The sequence below is a fragment of the Stegostoma tigrinum genome, chromosome 1 (genome assembly GCF_030684315.1).
Source record: "Stegostoma tigrinum isolate sSteTig4 chromosome 1, sSteTig4.hap1, whole genome shotgun sequence".
Taxonomy (NCBI): Eukaryota; Metazoa; Chordata; class Chondrichthyes; order Orectolobiformes; family Stegostomatidae; genus Stegostoma; species Stegostoma tigrinum.
Genome location: NC_081354.1, coordinates 75878977 through 75899308, shown reverse-complemented (window position 1 = coordinate 75899308; position 20332 = coordinate 75878977). Strand labels below are relative to the sequence as shown.

Below are 20332 nucleotides of genomic sequence, written 5' to 3'. Positions count from 1 at the left end.
ATTCTTGCCCTAGAATTAGTGGCTAGGGCATGGAATTTATCTCCCACTCCAGCTACTGCCTCAGGCTCAACCAAGTTCCCAAAACCCTGGCATTCCAGTCAGCCAATGATTTGATTTATTTAATTATTGGTTACAAAATACAATGAAAAAAGTGTTGTTCAGCATCACCACGCTTTGGCACCGTTTTAAACAGAGAAAAATAAACCAAAACACAGAATGCAAAGAGACAGAAGAATAAAGCCGTAGAGGGGAAAAAAAAAGTGTTCAACATAGCAGTCTTTCCTATTAAGTGCTCAGTCATAGGCCATGGGCGCAGTGGCCAGGCGTGACATCCCTTCCCCATGCCACCGGACTGAAAGTCATCACTCCTCCATGCCATCTTTTCTCCACTGATGCCCACCCTGAGCAGATTGCTGCTGCTAATGTCTTCACAGGAACTGAGCTCTTCAACAAGAGGCAAGTAAAATAAATAAAGGAGAGGGAAAAGAAAAGGATAAGCCTTGGGCTCAGCAGCTCTACTCCACTGCCATCTGTTAAACTAGATTTCAACCCCAAATCCTCTCCATCATAAACATCTCTTGTTCTTACCGCCGTTACACTACCAGTCTTTGTATATCTGCTATTAAAAATTTCCAACCATGCTTTTTTGGCTCCAGGGGAGCACTGCAGTGATCTCCTGGCCAGGCTCGCATAAATCCAAATGGATTCAGAACTTTGGTGCCTTATTATAAGCCACAACACGGTCCACTCAACCATTTTGTCTGAAAGTGCTGGCCTTAATCAGCGCTTGGTGTAACAAAGATTTTAAAACTCCCATTCTGGTATTCCAATTCCTTCTGTCCGCAGACTCCAAGAACACTGCATTCCTTCGAATCTTGCACACCCTGTCTTGACCTCACCATTACCATTTGGTCCCTAAGCTCTGTGGTAGCGTTTCCTTCACCTCTCCCTCTCCCTCTCCCCCTCTCTCCCAATGAGCCCTAGCACTCTGACCAAGCTTTAGTTCAAATAATCCAAAGTGTCTGTCCATAGTTCAGTGTCAAAGCTGAGGAATGGGAAGGGAAAGAGAAGAATTTTTTTCTAAAACAAAAAGCTTGTTAATTGAGATAATCTCGGATACATCATGTGAAAGGGTGGTCAAAACAGATTCAACAGGGATATATAAATACACCCAAGCACTTCCAAGAAGCTGCAGAGCTGGATGAACACAGTAGGCCAAGCAGCATCAGAGGTGCAGAAAAAGTGATGTTTCGGGTCCAGACCCTCCTTCAAAAATGGGGGAGGGTGAGGGGGAAGGGGAAGGGGATTCTGAAATAAATAGACAGGAAGTGGGAGGCAGATAGAAGATGGATAAAGGAAACAATAGGTAGAGAGGAGGCAGCCAGGTCAAGGAGGACAGGTTGGAGCCAGTAAAGGCGAGTGTAGATGGAGACTTGGGGAGGGGATAGGTTGAAGAAGCATCTAGACCCGAAACGTCAGCTTTCCTGCTCCTCTGATGCTGCTTAGCCTGTTGCGATCATCCAGCTCTACATCTTCTTGGAAGCGTTTGGGTGTATTTATATATCCCTGTTGAATCTGTTTTGACCACCCTTTCACATGATGTATCTGAGATACTTCTCCATTTAACAAGCTTTTTGTTTCAGAAAGCATTTCTTCTCTGTCCCTTACTCCCTACCTACACTCACCTTTACTGGCTCCATCCCCACCTCCTTGACTTGTCTGTCTCCTCTCCACCTATCTTCGCCTCTATTCATTTTCCATCCACCTCCCCCTCTCTCCCTATTTATTTCAGAATCCCTTCCCCTCCTCCATTTCTGAAGGGTCTGGACCCGAAACGTCAGCTTTCCTACACCTTAAGATGCTGCTTGGCCTGCTGTGTTCATCCGGCTCTACACCTTGTTATCTCAGATTCTCCAGCGTCTGTAGTTCCTACTATCTCCACACCCAAGAAGAAACAACTTTTTGGGTCTTTCTGTCAGGAGCACAAGAGGGAGATGAACTGCACAACACTGTCAAAGGGATATCACCGGCTTGATGTTTCTGTCCTATAAAACTCTGTTCTGATCAATTGACATTCTGGACTTTTATTTAAAAAGTCAGTTTTTCCCCAACAGAAAGCATTTTCAACCAGAAATGTATTCAAAAACTTAAAGGAACTAGAACATGTAACAATTCATTAACTTTAACATTCAAGACAATTCCATTAGTTTTATGTCATGATGCCCAGAAATGCTGGAGCTTCTTGAAATGTATTTCTCAGGTTTGAGTTTGTGGCAGGCACACTCTCTGCTATTTCAATGTCTGGATTGTTGTGCAGTAGTGAGTGATGTGGCACATGTATGGAATGTATGGAAATGCATGAATGTATAATTCCTAAATTTCAGAATAATATAAAACAGTATAAAGTGCACACCTCTGTATAATAGCTAAATGATAGACATCAAACAAGTAGCCACATGCAGGAAAAGGAGGACAGGATTTTTAGTCTTGCTACACAAAAGTCGAAATAAGTGGATGTAGCTGCTGATTCCTCCCACGTACTTCCAGCACTGTCACGATTACAAGATTTAGGATGCTATCAGGAGTGAAGCTAGTACAGGAAATGGTGACGTGAAAACTGACGAGCAACTTGAGAGATACAGGTAGTGCAGAGATTTGGGCAGCAACAAATGGGACACTGTTACCTCAGGAGGTATTAGAGGCACATTGTTTATCACTGGTGAAATGTAATAATTCATAAACAGCAAATCACGAGGCATAGTGGCTTGAATTGAAAATTAGCACCAGTTTCGAAAAGAAAGGTCACACTTGATTAATCCAATCGAACATTTTGCTGAAGCAACAAAGGTTTAATAAATGGAAAGCAATGGATGCTGTCTATGTTGATTTTAAGAAAGCATTTGACAAAGTACCACAAAGTTGTTAACAAATTTGAGACTTTTCAATAGGAGGATCAGCATCAGCTAGAATAAAAAAAAAGCTTTAGGATAGGAAGCAGGCAGCCATGGTAAATTGCTAGTTTTCAGACTAGGCCACACCATTGTGTGCCCAATGGTCAGTGCTAGGACCTGCACTTTTTTGCATAAATTAATGGCTTGAATTTTGGAATACTGAGTAAAACTTCAATACTTTCCACAGCAAACTGGGAGGACTGACTGTGAAGACAATACCAAACTGCAACAGGACAGAAGGTAGGCTAGTAGTTGAGCAGACAAGTGACCAATAAATTTTTTTCTTACAGAAAGTAATGTGATATATTGTTTTTTGGCAGAAGGGACAGGGACAGGCAATCTAGACTCAATAGCACAATTCTAAAAAATGTGTGCAGGGACAAAGGGCTTATGAGGCTCCTCTGGAATCTTGGACCCTGACAAATGGAATTGTGGGCTTCACAAGGAGGCAACGAGTACAAAAGCAGCAATGTAATGTTAAACTTTTATGAAGCTTTGGCTAAGAGACCAAAAAAAGAACAGTGCATCCAGTCGTGGTTGCCAGTTTAGGAAGTATGACAAGGATCCCTGATTGGGTGCCAAAGATTCTTATTTGGAATGGCTCTAGGGATTGTTGCTATAAATCAACCTTCTTAGATGAGAGAAGATGGGGTTGTTCAAGAGGGTGAAGGGAGATTTGATGCAGGTATTGGAGATGGAGTGGTTTAGAAAGGGCAGGCAAAAGAAAAGCTGCTCCCATTAGTTGGCTGTCCAATAAAAACAGTGAGTAAGGCCTTATAACCTGGAACATTCTGCCATGTGGATGATGGCAGCAAATACAAGGAACTATTTCCGAAAAAAGTGAAAGTGGATGGACAGTCAAGAGTAATAAATTGGAGGGCACTAGGGACAGAGGGGGATAATGGGATAGATGGAATTGCTCTGCACCAAATGGCTTGTGTCCTAATTATTCTATATATAATCGAACCAAAATGTAATTCTAAGCCACTTCTGGGCTTACTCCCACCAATACTGGACACTTGAGCATTAGCAAAAGAGGCAGTAAGTATTGGGCTACTTTCACTGATTTTGGCAATGCCTTTGGAACACGAGTGATATTTTCTTGATGGATCTACTGCAGTGCATCTAATAAAACATCTTAAATTTATCCTTCCCATTTTAAGCAGTTGGCAGGACCCAAGATTTTCTCTTGATCAAAAAGTCAGTGTTTGGATGTGGATTCATGTAGGTCGAGCTCAAAAAATGTGCAATTCATGCAAAATGTGATGGAAAAAATAGACAACTTAAAGCTTCATTCAGTTGTAGAAAATAAGTGATGTGGCAGAGAACATATAGAAAATACTCCTAATATTCACATAAATGCTCCCTATAAAATTACATAAACATTTGTAACACGCATTGGGTTCCTTGAGCCACGAAACCTCTAAGGCTTCACAACAGAGTAAACACAATTTGGGTTCACTCTACACAGAAATCAAAGGCGTGACCTCATTCCAGTATTGCAAAGTGAGAATTCTCTGTATTTTGCAACAAAAGACAAGAAAACGTAAAAGTGCTTTTCCTCTGAATTCAGGGTGCCACGAGTACAATGCTTAACACAATGGCCACAACCTCTCTGGTTCTCACTTATTTCCTTTTGTTTGGGGCCAAGATCTATTGCCGATCAGAAAATTATACATCATAAGAATTAGGCAATAAAATTTAAATTTGCAAAGCTGAAGGTGAAGTGGAAATCACAGCTCTGACATCGATGAAAACACAGCAAACCAAAGAAATCAGATGTCTATAGGCACACTGCCTTATATTAGAAATGTTGTGCTTTCAGTACAAACCCTACCACTGTGGTATTGGATAAAGTGCATTTCACCCATTTGTTTCTTCTTTGAAGACTCTGAGGGGCCCAGACTAATCATTTCTTATTGTTGTAAAGAAACACCATAGCAGCCGGAGGTTACTCCCTGCCCTCCAACCTTACATTTCATAACAAGAGATAGCCCTGAAGCTGACTCCACTGCAGCGCTAAGGCAAACTGTTTTGGGTCAACTTCAGTGTTGCAATCAAATTCAGAAGGCTTGTGAGAAAAATGTCACACCAAATTTGTACGAAAATTGGAGGATAAATAAGGCCATTAAAACCACATGGACATTAGATAGCAACACGAAAATCCTTTCAGCAATAATGGCAAAGCTACTTGCGCTCTCCTGCCACAAATGTCTTTTGCCAATAGTTTATCAGCTGATCATGTCTGGGTGAAGAGTGTATGTGAATTGGCAGTTTGTTGCTGGGGGCTAAAAAGGGAAGAGCAAGGAAAGAAAAGCAACTCACCGTGTGCTTTCTCTTGATCTTGTTGGATGAACTTTCTTTGCTCTTCTTCACTTGTTCCTGAAGTTTCTGGCCAGTACATTCCATAATACAGTTCCTGGATTGATGGCCATCTTTAGTGAGCAATGATGGGATTCTTGACAACAAACTTAAATCGATTTTTACCATGAGTGAACAGCGAACTTTATTCTCTTTTGTTGATGACTGCAAACCCTCGACATCCCTGACAGGCAAAACATGATCCGAGAGAATGCTGTCATTTACCTGGTTGGCTGGCTTACTCAGTTTAGTCCTGTTTTCCTTTGTAATGGCTTTGCTGGTACTGCTGCTGTTTGCTTCTTTGCTCTTACCAGCGGGTTTATTAATATTGGCGTAGGTTTCCTCCCGAAGCTGGCAGTCAGGTTTCTCGATGCTAGTCTGCACTTCCTCCCTAACCTCATGTGCAGGATGGAGCAAAGTAGTCCTGTTTACCTCTTTGGCTTTAGTGACAGATTTGTTAACGTTAGACTTGTGTGTGTTCCTGACCTCAGCAATGCACTTAGGGTGGTCAGTCCTGCTTTCCTCCCTGGCTGGTTTACTGATATTAGCTCCATTTTCATTACGTTCCTGCTTCTGAGGTTCAAGGGCTGCAGGAAGCAGACTACAACGTGAAGGTGGCTCACCTTTACTGGAACCTTGATCTGTGGGCAAACAGTCTCTATTTATTACCTGCTTAGATTTGGAAAGATTCTCACCGGGACCCTTGTGCTTTTTCTTTTCAGACAAAACCTTGGCTGAAGAGTCGGACTGCCTTTTCTCATTCAACCGCTGCCCATCTTTTATTTTTACTTTGGCCTGTCCTGTGGAAGTTTGGTCTTTATCACCGTATGTGCAAGGTTCATTTTCAGCTTTAATTTCTTGGTTTGCTTCAGGTGCAAGAGTTTTAACGGATTTGCTAGGTCGGTTTTCACCAGCAGCATGCCGCTGAGTGCTGCCATCATGTAGAGGCGCGGAGTTCTGCCACTCGCTTTTGTTCCAAGGTATTTCTTGTGCAGTTTTCTCTCCGCTAGAACCAGTACAATCTTGGCCCTCCTTTGCTTCAGATGTCAGGCTGTCTTGAAAATTGTGCCCATTCATTAACTCACTGTGACTGTCAGAAGACATTGCAGGCTGGCCCGGATTTATCCAATTATTAAGTTGCCATTTATTTGCTGGTGAAGGATCAGGCTACAAAACAATTGACAAGACAAACAATGCAAATAAATAAAGTGCAATATGCATGACTAACACCTACAGCTATTAGAAGAAACACTAAGGCTCCTGTTCACATAGGGACAATTACAAATTTTGAAAAATTAATTTAGCACTTTCACATCTCATGTTGTACCAGAACCTCAAAGCAAATACAGGCTGCAGCTGGTGGACTGCCCACAAGTGCCCGTTTCCAAAAGGAAGGTAATGGATTAGGGAATGAGAAATTGGAATGTCACTCTGTTGGGCATACATTATGTGATTTCTTAAGACGACACAATTGGCTGTGGGAAGAAAATACATTTTTAAGTAGTAAAAAGAGAAAATACTCTCTACGGCATTTAAGACAACGATGGGAAGCAGTGCAAAAAGTGTGAGCAATGCCCTACTTATTGAAGCTTACCAGATTAATCATACTGCTCCTGTTTTCTACTATAAATATACTAGAACTTTTGGAACTTTAGGGCACTAGTTGCAGCTTCAGTCACCACTTAATAATTGTAGTAAGCAAGGAAACCTTAGAACAAGCTTTCAAAACCAATACTATTTTATTATTTATGTACTATCAGATATTTGCATCAGCAAAGGCCTGTCCTATGGGGTTTAATTTGTTACAGCCATTTTTAAGTCACAAATCTTAGCTGCCTTGATAGAATGGATTTAAAACAAAGATATAAAAATCAAGCATGCTTATGCATTTAAAAAAAGAAATTCCAAAAATGAACCAGAAACACAGTGAAAACAGAGCCAGAACAAATGAATCATTCTTAGCTTCTTTAACTTTTTAACTTGGTGATACTTAAAATAATTAAAAGATCCTCTTAAAGATATCTTGCAAACAAGTTTAAAAGTATGAAAAAAAAATCAGAACATCTGAACATCATTTGAGTCTTAACAGTGAAGCTTCCACATAGATAATATAGGATCTTGGCCATAATGATGACCTTTATTTGCCAACAATACCCATCATTTAAACATCATTCTTATTTCACAAAGTCAGGTACTATTTTGCTGTGCGTGGGCGTTGAAGCTTATGGAACCAAGGTGAGAAAATGGAGTTAGAACACACACAGCCACGAGCTAACTGAACAATTCAATCAGCACAAAGCGCTCTATTTCAAACCATCTGCATATTCTCACGTTCCAAAAACACAGTTACCACTCTTTGGAAAGGTTAGTCTTCACTTCGAAGACTGATGCTCTTGGATGTAAAAAGACAACTGCTTGCATACAAAATCAAGCAAAATAACTGATAGTATACCGCATGAAACAGCATCCAATTTAAAATTAAAAATAAATTATAAAGGTGAGATGCAAAGTTGAATTCTGAAAATTAAGCATCAGAAATAAAATTCTATATTCTGCAAATTAGGGGATCACATTCTATTCTGGCATCTGTACCCAGCTACTGTAACTGATTCTAGTGTAGCAATTCAATTTCAGTTGCCAAGATGCAAAATTTCTACTTCTGAATCAAACTGTTATGGTTCAGGGCAGGTAATGCGTTCAACAATGAGTTATACTTTAAAGTCTTACCTTCTTGCAGTCACTCATAATAAAATTTGGTATGGAGAAAACAATATACACTCAAAGTCTAAATGTTGTTTTTCAACTTTTACTTTAATGCATACCTCAGGAGTTGGAGCCCTTGATGTTCCTTCACTGTCACTGGAGCTACTCTCAGTTTCTGAATCAGAGCCAGAAGAATTCTCAGATTCAGTCAAATTATTTAATCCACCATTGGAATGTCTTGATATTGTTTCATCACTCTGAGAATGCAAAGCAGCTCTGTGGAATAACAAGATATTAAGGTTATTCAATGCAGTAATCGTTATGTGGAATAATTAAACAATTTTTAAAATGTAGTTTCCCTTAGCAATCATGTTCACAATTAGTGTAAAGTACATTAAATAACTTTAATTACATAAAGCAATTTCCATTTGTTAATTTTGCCAATTTATAATTTTAATTAGTCTTAGATATGAATTAATTTGCTTTAGTTAATTAAAAATATTTATTTTTAATCAATTGATTATGAAAATAACATTGTGGTTCAAATAAATCTTGGGGGTACCACATTAGCTACAGACATGAAGGCAAAATTTAGCCCTCCAGTTAATGTGCCAGCTGAGAGCAGAAACTGAACTGGATTCACAATCTCGACACACATGCTGAAACAGAGATCTGAACACAAAAGAAAATGTGTACAAGTCAATGTTTGCTTTCTATTTGCCCAGTTCAAGGCTGCTTCAATGATAATGCAACCGTCATAAAATCTAAAATGACACGCATAAGTTTAAAAAAAAAGTCACACCTTATGACAAATGTTTCGAATGGAGATCATTTCTGGTAACTGACTACAATTCAGGGATAGCCCATCCATAACAATGTCTTTGGTTGAACAGTGCTGCGCTTGATCTGGCTAGTTCACTGTGCCAAGCATCAAGATTAGTAACTCCACAATTAGAATGCTATGTTCTGACATGGAACATGTCAGTATTATTAATATTGCAAAGGAAGTGATCTGAGTTTTGGCTTGAATAGTGTCAAAACTTTCATATGGTATAAACTTTTTTCAAGCTTTGTCAGCAGTTGGGGACTATGTACAATTGCAGAGAGCTGGTGAAGGGTTGCCCAGGACAATACGAATGACATCACAGACTACTGCACAAGTCTGAAATGAATTCCCTTACATCAGTATACATTCTGGTGGGCAACATTGAATAATTAGCAATGAACTGCACTGTTAGTATGAAATTTGTAACGAAAAAAATGTTGAGGATCTTTGATCAGATTCAGAGGCTCAAAATAAGTGCTTTTTCTTGCACATGCCTACTTATTAGGGGAGAGATGAAATACTTGCTTTGCTTGCATCTTTACCAGATCTATATTGTCTGGGATTGTTCACTTGGATTTAAGAAATGCTCAAATAGTTCCAATTTTCAAAAAAAGTGATATTTCAGTAAAAGGAAGTATAAGCCCATTGATAACAAGTTGTGGAGCTGGATGAACACAGCAGGCCAGGCAACATCAGAAGAGCGGGAAAGCTGACATTTCAGGTCTGGACCCTCCTTCAGAAGAAAGGGTCCAGATGCTAATGTCAGCTTTCCTGCTCCTTTGATGCTGCCTGGCCTGCTGTGTTCATCCAGCTCCACACCTTGCTATCACAGATTCTGTCATCGGCAGTTCGTATTATCTCTCAGAATAAGCCTATTGACTTGTATAACTTCAATCATAGGGAAAATATGCTCTATGGTCTCCTGCATTGAGTAGGAATTTTCGGAGACATTTTACACCGTTTCTGGAAATAAAAATTGTGAAATTGGGAATAAATCGCTGCTGAGGCATCTTGTGATGTTAAGGACCTACATTTGCATAGCAACGTTTAATTTGGATAAAAGTAGTGTTTAGCACATATGCAGGGTCAACTCCCTCACTGGTATAGAACTGAAGTTAATTGAGGATCTTGGTGTTACAGTATCTAGTTCTCTCAAGGTTCATGACTAGTATCACCAACTGAGAATGGAACAAAGGTGTTGGGTCGCATTGCCAAAAAAATTCAATTTAGAGAAAAATGCATCATTATGCTCTTGTACAAGTGGAATACTGAATAACACAAAACAGAAGTCAATCAATCATTGGCACAAAGGATCAAGAGTAGGTCATTCAGCCCCTCGAGCCAGTTCTGCCATTCACTAAGATTATGGTAATCTGTGGCCTAACTCTATATGCCTGTCCTGGGGCCATATCCCTTGATACCCTTGCTTAATAAAAATTAGTCTACCGAGGATTTAATTTTAACAACTGAATTAGCTGCCATTTGAGGAAGACAGTTCTGAACCTTCACTCCTCTTACGTGATACATCTCCAGAATGGCCTGGCCCTAATTCTTAGACTATGCCCCTAGTTCTAGAAATTTCACAGTGGAAATAATTTATCTTTATCTACACTGTGTTTCGCTGTTAATATCCTGAAAACCTCCATTAGATCAGTCCTTTATTTTCTAAAATTTAGATGGTTAAGGCTAAATTGGTCTAATTTCTCTTCATAACTTAACCACTGAAGTCTAGGTACAAACCAAGTAAAACTGTGTGGAACTCCCTCGAGGACCAAAACATCCTTACCAAGGTATGGTGCTCAACTCTGCCGACAGTGCTCTTAAGTGGGGTCCAACCAAGGGTGTGTATAACTATAGCATAACATCTGCATCATTATACTCCAGCCCCTTAGATATAAAGATCAGCATTCCATTAGACTTCTTCACTATTTTCTGTACATGTTTGTGGCTTTAATTTCTTTTAACAGGGCTAAGCACCTAAACCTTCAAATCTCACTGGATATCCACTATATTTAACTTTGTACCTTCTTAAGCAAAATATCCTGATTTATTCTTTTTTGGTCCAAAATGGTAACTTCATTCTTGCTTATACTAAAATACATCTTCCACAGCTTTGCCCATTCACCTAATCTATCAACACCCTGTTGTAACTTCATGCTGTCGTTAACACTCTCGACACAATGCTGCCCAATTTTGGCTTATCAGCAAATTTGGATATTTAACAACTTGGATCATGGAATGAAAAGTTAGTGAATATTATGAATAACTGAGACCCCAAGAGACAATCCTAAAAGGAGAAGACCAGCCATATCCTGCCAATTTGAGTACTTGTCCATTTTTCCAACACCCTAATTCCTATCCTTGTCAGTAATATGCCCTCAATTCCATGGGTGTCCACCTTAGACAACAATCTTTTCTGTGGAACTTTATCAAAAGCCTTCTGGAAATCCACATAAACATGTTCCATTTACTTAAATCTCTCTACCACCTTTGTCAGTCTCCCTGATTAACCGATTCTTTTCAAAAAGAGATATCCTTGATTATAGGCTCCAACATTCCCCACCACAGATGTCAAGTTAACTGGTCTGGAATTCCCTGGTTTCCCACCATCACTGAACAAGGACAAATTCATTCACCAAAAGGTGGGTGGAGACCCACATTCCAGATTTTCATGCTACACTGCTCCACTGTCCCACTTGCCGCAAATTGGTTGCTGCTTTGTTTGAAAGAAAAAGCTCCACATTGCTACGGGTGGTGAGGGCTGTTGTGAATCTTGTGAAGCTTTAAGCTTGGTGGACCTGATTTCTTTGTTTAGTTCATCATTTGTTCTAATGTTACCATTTTGGTCTTCAAGATGTAAAAATATTCATAGGTATTTTCACTTGTTTGGCCCAAGAAAACAAACTGGTATCAGCTGGGTAGCTGCTAAAGCAGTACAACTGCTCTGGGAAAGAGAGAGGAGGAAGACATATGGCACAGTTCCACCTCCAATTATCACCTGATGAATTTCTGCTTGAAAAACTTGGTGTGTGGAGTCAGATCAGGATTTGATAAGATTTACTTCTTACTGTAAAAATGTACAGGAAAGGAAGGCTTCATTTGCAGTATGTCTTAGGTCATTGATTTGAACAGGCAAAAATCAAAACAAATACCAATTTGAAATGAAAATAATGTACCTTTTAGGGGCAGAAATAGGCACTGGCTTGTCCAAGACCTATATTTGAGATGTAGGGGAGGAGAGGTGGGAAAAGGGAAGTAATAGTGGGCATGAGGGGGAGAAGGGGTGAAAAGGGAAGAAAACCAGTCTGTTACATCTTAAGAAAGATTACATCGTGTATGCAATCCAAACTATTTAGATATCATTAAAACAACTCCGTTTTCAGATTTTTCGAACAAAGAGTGCAAAAAATAATGTAGAAAATTATACATAGGGACTGTGTGTGTGTGTGTGTGTGTGTGTGTGTGTGTGTGTGTGTGTGTGTGTGTGTGTGTGTGTGTGTGAGAGAGACAGACAGACAGTTTATAAAGTACTATAATTGAGAGGTAGATCCCAAGTGTATTTTAGCCAGAATATAAACTGAGTCCATGATATTGGTGCTATCTTGAACAACACTACAGGTCTCCAGCTAACTCAGTAACCAGAGCCTGGGCACAGAAACGGAAATGGTTGGGAAAGCTCAGAAGATCTGGCAGCATCTGTGAAAGAAATCGGAGTTAAATGTTTTGGGTCTAGCGACCCCTCCTTAGAGCACTCAGACTACTCTGAGGGAGGCATTGATGGAGGAAGACCTGAAACATTATCTCTGATTTCCTCCACAGGTGCTGCCAAGCCTACTGAGTCTTTCTAGCTGTTTCTGATTTCTAGCATCCGCAGTTCTTTCAGTTTTTAATTAGATTTCAGATATCCCGCAGAAAATTAAAGACTAACCTGATCTCCATCACTGTCATCACTGCTGCTGATTTGGAGGTCATTTTCAAGTGTCCTGAAAGTAAATTTGCACAAAAAAAGATAATAACTAGGCCACTTGCCAATTTTTGGAGATTTTACAATTCTTCATTTGTTAACCAGCATAATTTTCCCAAATCAAGCCTTTTTCTCTTTAAGTTGACAAACTGAGTAATTTCTTGTTTACCAAGCAACAATACACTTACAATCCCAGCACAATCCTTGATAATTTAGCAAATCCAAACTTCAGTGAACCCACAAAAATAATGAGGCTCTACAGAACTGGAAGTCTATGAACATTGCGCCACTATTCCAAAACGATCCCTGGTACAGGCCAAATAATTATAGGGCAATCTGTCAGTTAAGTACTTTGACTCTATCTTTCCACATTGATTCTATGTTATTTGGAAAAGCAGAGATAAACTGGGGGGTGTCAGCATGGTTTGGTTCAGCAAAAGCAGTGTCTTACTAACCTAATTAAATTATTTGAAGAGGTAACAAGGAGAATTGATTAAGGTAGTGCAGTAGATGTAGTTTACATGGATTTCAGCAAGGCGTCACACATACCACAAGTTGTCGGCTCTACCTTCTGCAACTGAATCCTCAGCTTCCTGTCCCCATAGACCGCAATCAGTGAAAATAGACAACTGCACCTCCTCCACAGTAACAGTCAACACTGGACCTCCCCAAGGTTTCCTTCTCAGACCCCCACCTGTACTCCCTGTATGCCCACGACTGCGTTGCCAAATTCCAAATGAGCACCAGCTACACGTTTGCTAATGGCACCACCGTGTTAAGATGGATATCAAACAAGGATGCGCCTGAATACAGAAAAGGGGAGTGCGGTGGTGTTGTGCTGCAATGACAACGACCTCGGCCTCAATGTCAGCAAAACTAAAGGACTGATCATCGACTTCAGTAAGAAAGGAGGAGAACATGCCCCATCTACATCAATAGACCACAGGCTGAGGGGGCCAAGGGTGTCAAGTTCTAAGAATGACAACAACCCACAACCTGTCCTGCACTTCCCATGTAAATGCGACGGTCCAGGCAGCACCACAATGCCTGTTCTCCCTGAGGCAACGCAGGAAAATTGGCATGTCCATATGGACTCTCACCATCTCACATGCACCACTGACAGCATACTGTCCGGATGCACGACAGCCTGGTGTGGCAACTGTTCTGGCCAGGACCTTTAAGAAACCACAGAAGGTTGTATATACAGCCCAGACCATCGCAGAAGCCAACCTCCCAATCATGGACTCCACCCACACATCTTGTTGCTGCAGAAAGGCTGCATAAGGATCTCTCCCACACCGCTAATGCTCTCCTACAACCTCTTCCATTAGGCAGAAGATTCTGAAGCCTGAACACATGCCTCAACAGGATCGAGAATATCATTTTCACTGCCATTATGATACTGATGAATGGATTCTCTAACTTTAAATAATGCTGATCTTGTTAACACTGATCTTGCCTTGCATGTGTCTTATGCATTGTAACGTGCCCAACATTTTTTTTTCCACCCTATGTACTGTAAACCCTTGCGTACTATGATCTGCCTGCAGCGCACACAAACAATGCTTTTCACTGTACTTCGGTACAGGTGGTAATAAATCAAAATCAATAAACACGGCAGGCTGTTCTGAAAAACATCCGTGGGATACAAGGGAATGTGGCAGGCTGCAGCCAGAATTGGAGGTAATGGTTGTTGGAGGTTTCAGTGAATGGTCAGTGGCTTTCACAGGTTTCAGTGCCTTGTTTTCTGTGCTATGTGAACAGTTTAAACTTAACTGTAAGAGGCATGATTGGGAAATTTGCAGACTTAAATACTGCCCAGGTAGTTGACAGTGAAGGGAATGACTGGCGACTACAGAAAAATATCAGCGCTTTGGTCAAGTAGGAGCACAAGTGGCAAATGGAATTCAATCTAGAGAAATGAGTTATGGATTCAGGGTATGCCCACAGGCCTCTGAAGGTGCCAGGGCAGGTAGATAAAGCATGTGATCCTTCTTTCACCAGGCAAGCTACTGAATACAAAGCAGGGATTTAATGCTGGAATTGTACAAGAATATCTGAATTGTGTAACTGTTTTCAGGAAAACAGAGGGTACGGAGGGCAACTTCATTGCACAATTGGACAAAATAATGAAGGGCTTGGATAGGGCAGCATAGTTGACCCAAGTAGACAAGTCAAGTACAACAGCGCAGATTTAAGTTAATTCGAAGAATTAGAGATGACAAAAGGAAAAAATCTTTTTCACATAGATACTGGTGCAAATCTAGAATCTATTCCCTGGTCTGGTGTTTAGGCGGAAACCCTCAAGTCATAATAAAGGAATCTGAATCTGCACCCAAAGTACTTTAATCTGCAAAGCTACGGATCAGGTGCTGATTTCGAGGGATTAGAATAACAATTTCCTTTGTTTACGTTATCCTGGCCAACATAATCTCTTTCAATGGTAAGGGATAAACTGATCATTTATATAATTGGTGGTAATTCAGACGAATTGCACCAGAGTTGGCCAATTTATCATAATGATCATACATCCAATTCATTTGTTGTGACACCCTTTGGAATGCCCGGAGAACATGAAACAAGTTTTTTTTAAAATTGCCTTTTTGCCTTTATATGCAAAAAAATGATTTTGCTCATCTGAAAATGCTCCTTTTTTTCTAAAAGGAAGCACAGAGAATCTGATTTCAAAGCATCTAATTACATATGGAATGAAAAGACATATGACGCAATGAAAATTGTTAAAGACCATCCACCTTCTAGGAACCACACTGAAAAGGATTTGAAGTGCCTCACGACACTAAAGATGTGACAGATGATATATAAATGCTAAAAGATTCTCTAATCTCCTTGTATGGCTGCCTGCATAAGCACAGAAACTGTTGCTGCACAAGGTCCAAATTCAAAACGACTCCACAAATTTTGGTATGATTTGTTTGAAGCTGGCTGTAAATAACACTTTCAGAGTCTTGTGACCTCGGTTTAAATCCAGTGTATTTCCCCTCTCTCTGCTGTTTATAAAAGCTTCAATTTGAGATTGCTTTAGGAAGCTCAATCTAATCATCATAGTTATAGCTTCAAATACCTGCAGTTCATCACAAAAACGTACATTTCATTAAAGAAACCATACGGAAATGTGCAAGATATCATAGCAGGAATACTTTAAGGGAGTTCCTTTGAGATAAATGCTTTCTGGGGAGATCTGAAGAAGTGTGCGTGTGTTTGAAAGACATCAAATCCAATTTAGGAACACTTACTTATTACTGAGAGTAATAAAAAAATGAATACTTCTGCCATTCCCTATCACCAATACTGCAAGGTAACTAACAACTATTATATGTTGACTATCACTTTGCTGTTTGTAGAAGTTTTCTGTACACCAAACTTGATCATATATCTTCAAAATTCCAACATCGACTACACTGCAAAAGTAATTCAATGGCTGCAAGATCTTCAGGGATCTCCCGCAGTTGTGAACTATGCTGAGTAAAAGCAATATTTTTGCCCCCAACGTTGGGTCTCTTCACGTTAAACCATGGAGGTATGACTCAGAACTCTTCGGCAGATAGCTCTGTACATTGTTTAAAGTAATCATTAAATAATAGTTAAAGAATCACTATTATATGCTAGAATTAAAATATTTAACATACTAAGGTTATGAAAAAATTCAAAGACAAAATGGTGGAAAACATGAAAATGTCTTTCTTCCATTTTTAATTACTCATGTCAACTGATTCTAATTCAATTAACACATGATCCAACACACTTTCTTCCATTAGAAGGAAAGACTACCGTTTATGTATTACATGCCTATTTGAATGAAGAGTAGAATAGAAATACAGCAAGTACAATTAAGCCTGGCTTACATTTACTTAAGTGCAGTGTGTCACAGAATCTTAGTACCAATACTGAAGACAATTAAAAGATCCATATGGAATGAATACAAATAAATGTAAAGTGAGGATTAGTTGTTGAGGGAATAAAATTATCCTGAACACTAATTCTACGGTTAATCAAATATTTTATTCTGAAGAATAAGCCTACACATTTCTAGTTGTACTTGACAAATCCTCTTTAAAAATAACTGAACCCAATGTTGGCTTAGTTACTGATGTGAAATTATTTTTGTACGCAGAGCACGTCACCTTCTCCAAACCTCTGCAAGCTAATCAGGTGGTGATATAGTTGCTAATCCTAAAATGGTTAGGAAAATATCTTCAAGCAGTTATTGCTAAAACTGAGAAGAAAAACAACAGCTGCTTACAAGTAAATTGGTGAAATTGCCACGCATTACAAATGGTATTCTCAGTATCTTCTTCACCACGTAATTGCATTCAACTAAATACAACTGGTTGCATAGCACAACAACTTCAGCGAGCAGTTTATGCATATGCAACTACTGCAGAATGGCAGGACAGAACAAGGCCATTCGGCCCATCAAGTGCCTGTCAGAAGTTTTGACCACTGCTGACAAGTATATACCCTAAACAGTGTGTAAGGCTAAGTTTTCTAATTGCCTATGGTTTTGGACGTCCAAAGCTTTTAATCAATCAGGTAAGATTGAAAAAACCAGACAGAATGTAAAATCCACATACTTGGCTTGCAGCAGCAGGCTAAGCAGGTAGGCCACTTCAACTGGTTTCTTTGAGCTTCTGCTGAACAAAAAAAAAGTGTTCAACATTTTCAATCTTGATTAAGATTGGGTGATTCATATAGAAAAACTTGAATGTGGACATTTAGATGTAGGATGTAATTAGGTTTAGTTGCTATGTCCACGTAGCACATAGCCAGTGGAACATTTAATGAGACCAATCCGCGCAGCCAAAGAGGTGTAACTTGTACACCAGTAGGAGTCACTTTGTTCAAAAAAAGTGTGGAAGGAAGAGAGATAAATTGAAATGGAGGTTTAAGAATAAGTAACGAACTGTGACACTGAGCAGCAGTGCTTCTGCATCAGTTCTGATCTTTAATTAGCAACTGTTTCCAAGTTGAACAGTCTGTGCTGTAAATAATCCTGTCAAGGATGATATTGCAAAAAATAAACTCGTAGGCTGTGATACTTTGTTAAACGGGCTCACTAGGCAATTTGAGATGGTTTCACTTTACACCAAGGCATTGACAAATTGAGAGTGCAAAACTCTGCGGCGTACAGTTCTAATCATCCCCTGGGGCAATCACCTAATTTGAGTATAAAATAGGCAAGGACGCCTGCAGCACTCAGATCCTATAAATATCGTGGTCTAATTTAGACAGTTTAGCATTAAAGCCAGTTGACTGCTTAATTCCATAAATCAAGTAGGGACTTATAACTGCAGCAGAAGGCAACTCCTAACAGTCAACATCATGCCAATTTTCTGATATAGATATGAACTCACTAATTACTACGACGTGGGTGGTGCCAGTGTTGGGCTGGAGTGAACAAAGTTAAAATCACACAACACGAGGTTATCCTCCAACAGATTCATTTGGAATCACAAGCCTTCAGAATGTGGCCCCTTTGTCAGATGAAGTGACAGAGAGGCACAGACACAAAATTTATAGGCAAAGACATCAAAGATCATAAACTGGTGAGACTGGAGTGTTGAATAATAAATGTCTGCAGGTGATTAAAAACAGACTGAGTAAAGTTTCAACAGATGAGCAACAAGCAAAGGGATGATCTATAATCTAATTAAAATGAGGCAGAGAGATCTTTATAAAAAGCTAAAAATAAGGCGTCGCTACAGAGAAATAAAATGACTGGAATAATGTGATAGTTATGAGAGTCACATGCAGAGGGTTATTCAGTTGTTCAAATTTTACTCAGACCGTCTGGCACTTTTGATCACCTGCAGAGACTTATTATTCGACACTCCACTTGTACTACCTTTTGATGTCACTGCCCATAAATTCAGTGTCTATGTGCTTTTCTCTCACTTCATCTGACGAAGGGGCTATGCTCCAAAAGCTTGTAATTTCTAATAATCCTGTTGGACTATAACCTGGTGTCATGTGACTTCTCACTAATTACTGACCAGTCTTTTTAAAAAAAAATCAAAATAAATTATACCATGCTTCTTGCAGGATAAATTTATCCAAAAGTTGCATGTTTCACAAATGCATACTAACTTTGAATAAAAGATAAAGAAAGTTTAATGAAGCTGGTACGTTCATTACAGGATAGAATTCCAGTTCTAAATCACATGTTACATTTCCAATTGTTTTTCTGACATTCTACTCCAACACTAAAACTGCTACCTCACCTCAAGAGTTTGAATCTACAGAGAACAGCAGTATCACAGCACCTCATCCAGATCATGCAAAGATGCAGGACAGAAGGCAACCACTCACTCAGTTTTTCCTCAGCGCCCGAAACCATTCTTGTCACATCGATCTAGATATTTTGACCAGCAAAGTAGTTTCTCTCTTTCTGGACCTCTCAAAATCTTCAAAACTGACCAAACCATCCCATAGCGTTCCACATTTCAGGAAATACAATACTGATGTGCATAATCATCTGTGGAACTTAACTCTAGGTATCATTTAACCTGGGGTATCAGGCTAACAAATCTCAGTCTTTCACTTCCATTGTTTCGGTCATTTCATGATTATGTAAATATTATTTCTCCTTTCTACGTCAAAGCTGTATTTGCTCACTGACCCATCCTGAATTCCACTTGCCACCGTTTTGGCCATTCAAATTCTTAAATTCGTCTTCAATTTTATGCTACCATCTATACCACTTATAAAGCTTGCCTATCTTTTTGCCATTGTCAGACATGGATATAGGTAACTTTGTCATCACCCAAGTCATTAAATACAAGAATAACTGCGGCACCATCACAGATCCATACAAAAAGCCTGCAGGTGTACCTTGCCAACTGGAGCACCTCCCTTTTCTGAAAGAACAAATGCTGGAGATCATAGTAGGTCAGACAGAATTGATGGAGAGAGAGCAAGCTAGCATTTTGAGACGACTCTTCATCAGAGCTGAAGTGAAGCGTGGTGGAGACAGCATTTATGCTATTGTTGGGGGTAAGTGTAAGGTGCTGGTGGAGGAAGAAAGAAAACCTACTAGTGCTTCTGGCCTTGCCCCTTTCCATCACTCAGAGAGATCGGGTCGCTCTTGTCCTCCCTTTCCATCCCACCAGCCTCCACATTCAAAGGATCATTCTCCGCCATTTCAAACAATTCTAGTAGAACGCCGCTACCAAACATTTTCCCCTCACTCTCCTATCCATATTTTGCAGGGATCGTTCTCTCTGAGACACCCGACTCCATTTCACAACCACTAACACCATCCCCATCTCCACAGCACCTTCCCACGTAACTACAGAAGGTTTGACACCTGCCCCTTCACCTACTTCCTGCTCACCATCCAAGGGCCTAAATTGTCTTTTTAGGTGAAGCAGGATTTCACCTGTACCTCCTCCAAACTTACATATATTTTATTCACTGCGCCCAACGGGGCCTGCTCTACACTGCAGACACCAAACACAGACTGGGGTGACCACTTTGCAGAACACTTCTGGTCTGTGCAGAAGCATGACC

General features: G+C 39.9%; 1 protein-coding gene across 2 annotated transcripts in view; it reads right to left on the bottom strand.

Moving 5' to 3' along the window:
• Positions 1-20332, bottom strand: part of LOC125452177 (AF4/FMR2 family member 1-like) — a 156736-nt gene that overhangs the window by 22743 nt on the left and 113661 nt on the right. For both annotated transcript variants that reach the window (XM_048530269.2, XM_048530261.2), the window contains exons 8-11: positions 12770-12824; positions 12018-12055; positions 8135-8291; positions 5277-6479 (exon numbers count right to left, since the gene is read on the bottom strand). In XM_048530269.2, coding sequence (XP_048386226.1) covers positions 5277-6479; positions 8135-8291; positions 12018-12055; positions 12770-12824 — 1453 coding nt within the window. The remainder of the gene's footprint in view (positions 1-5276; positions 6480-8134; positions 8292-12017; positions 12056-12769; positions 12825-20332) is intronic.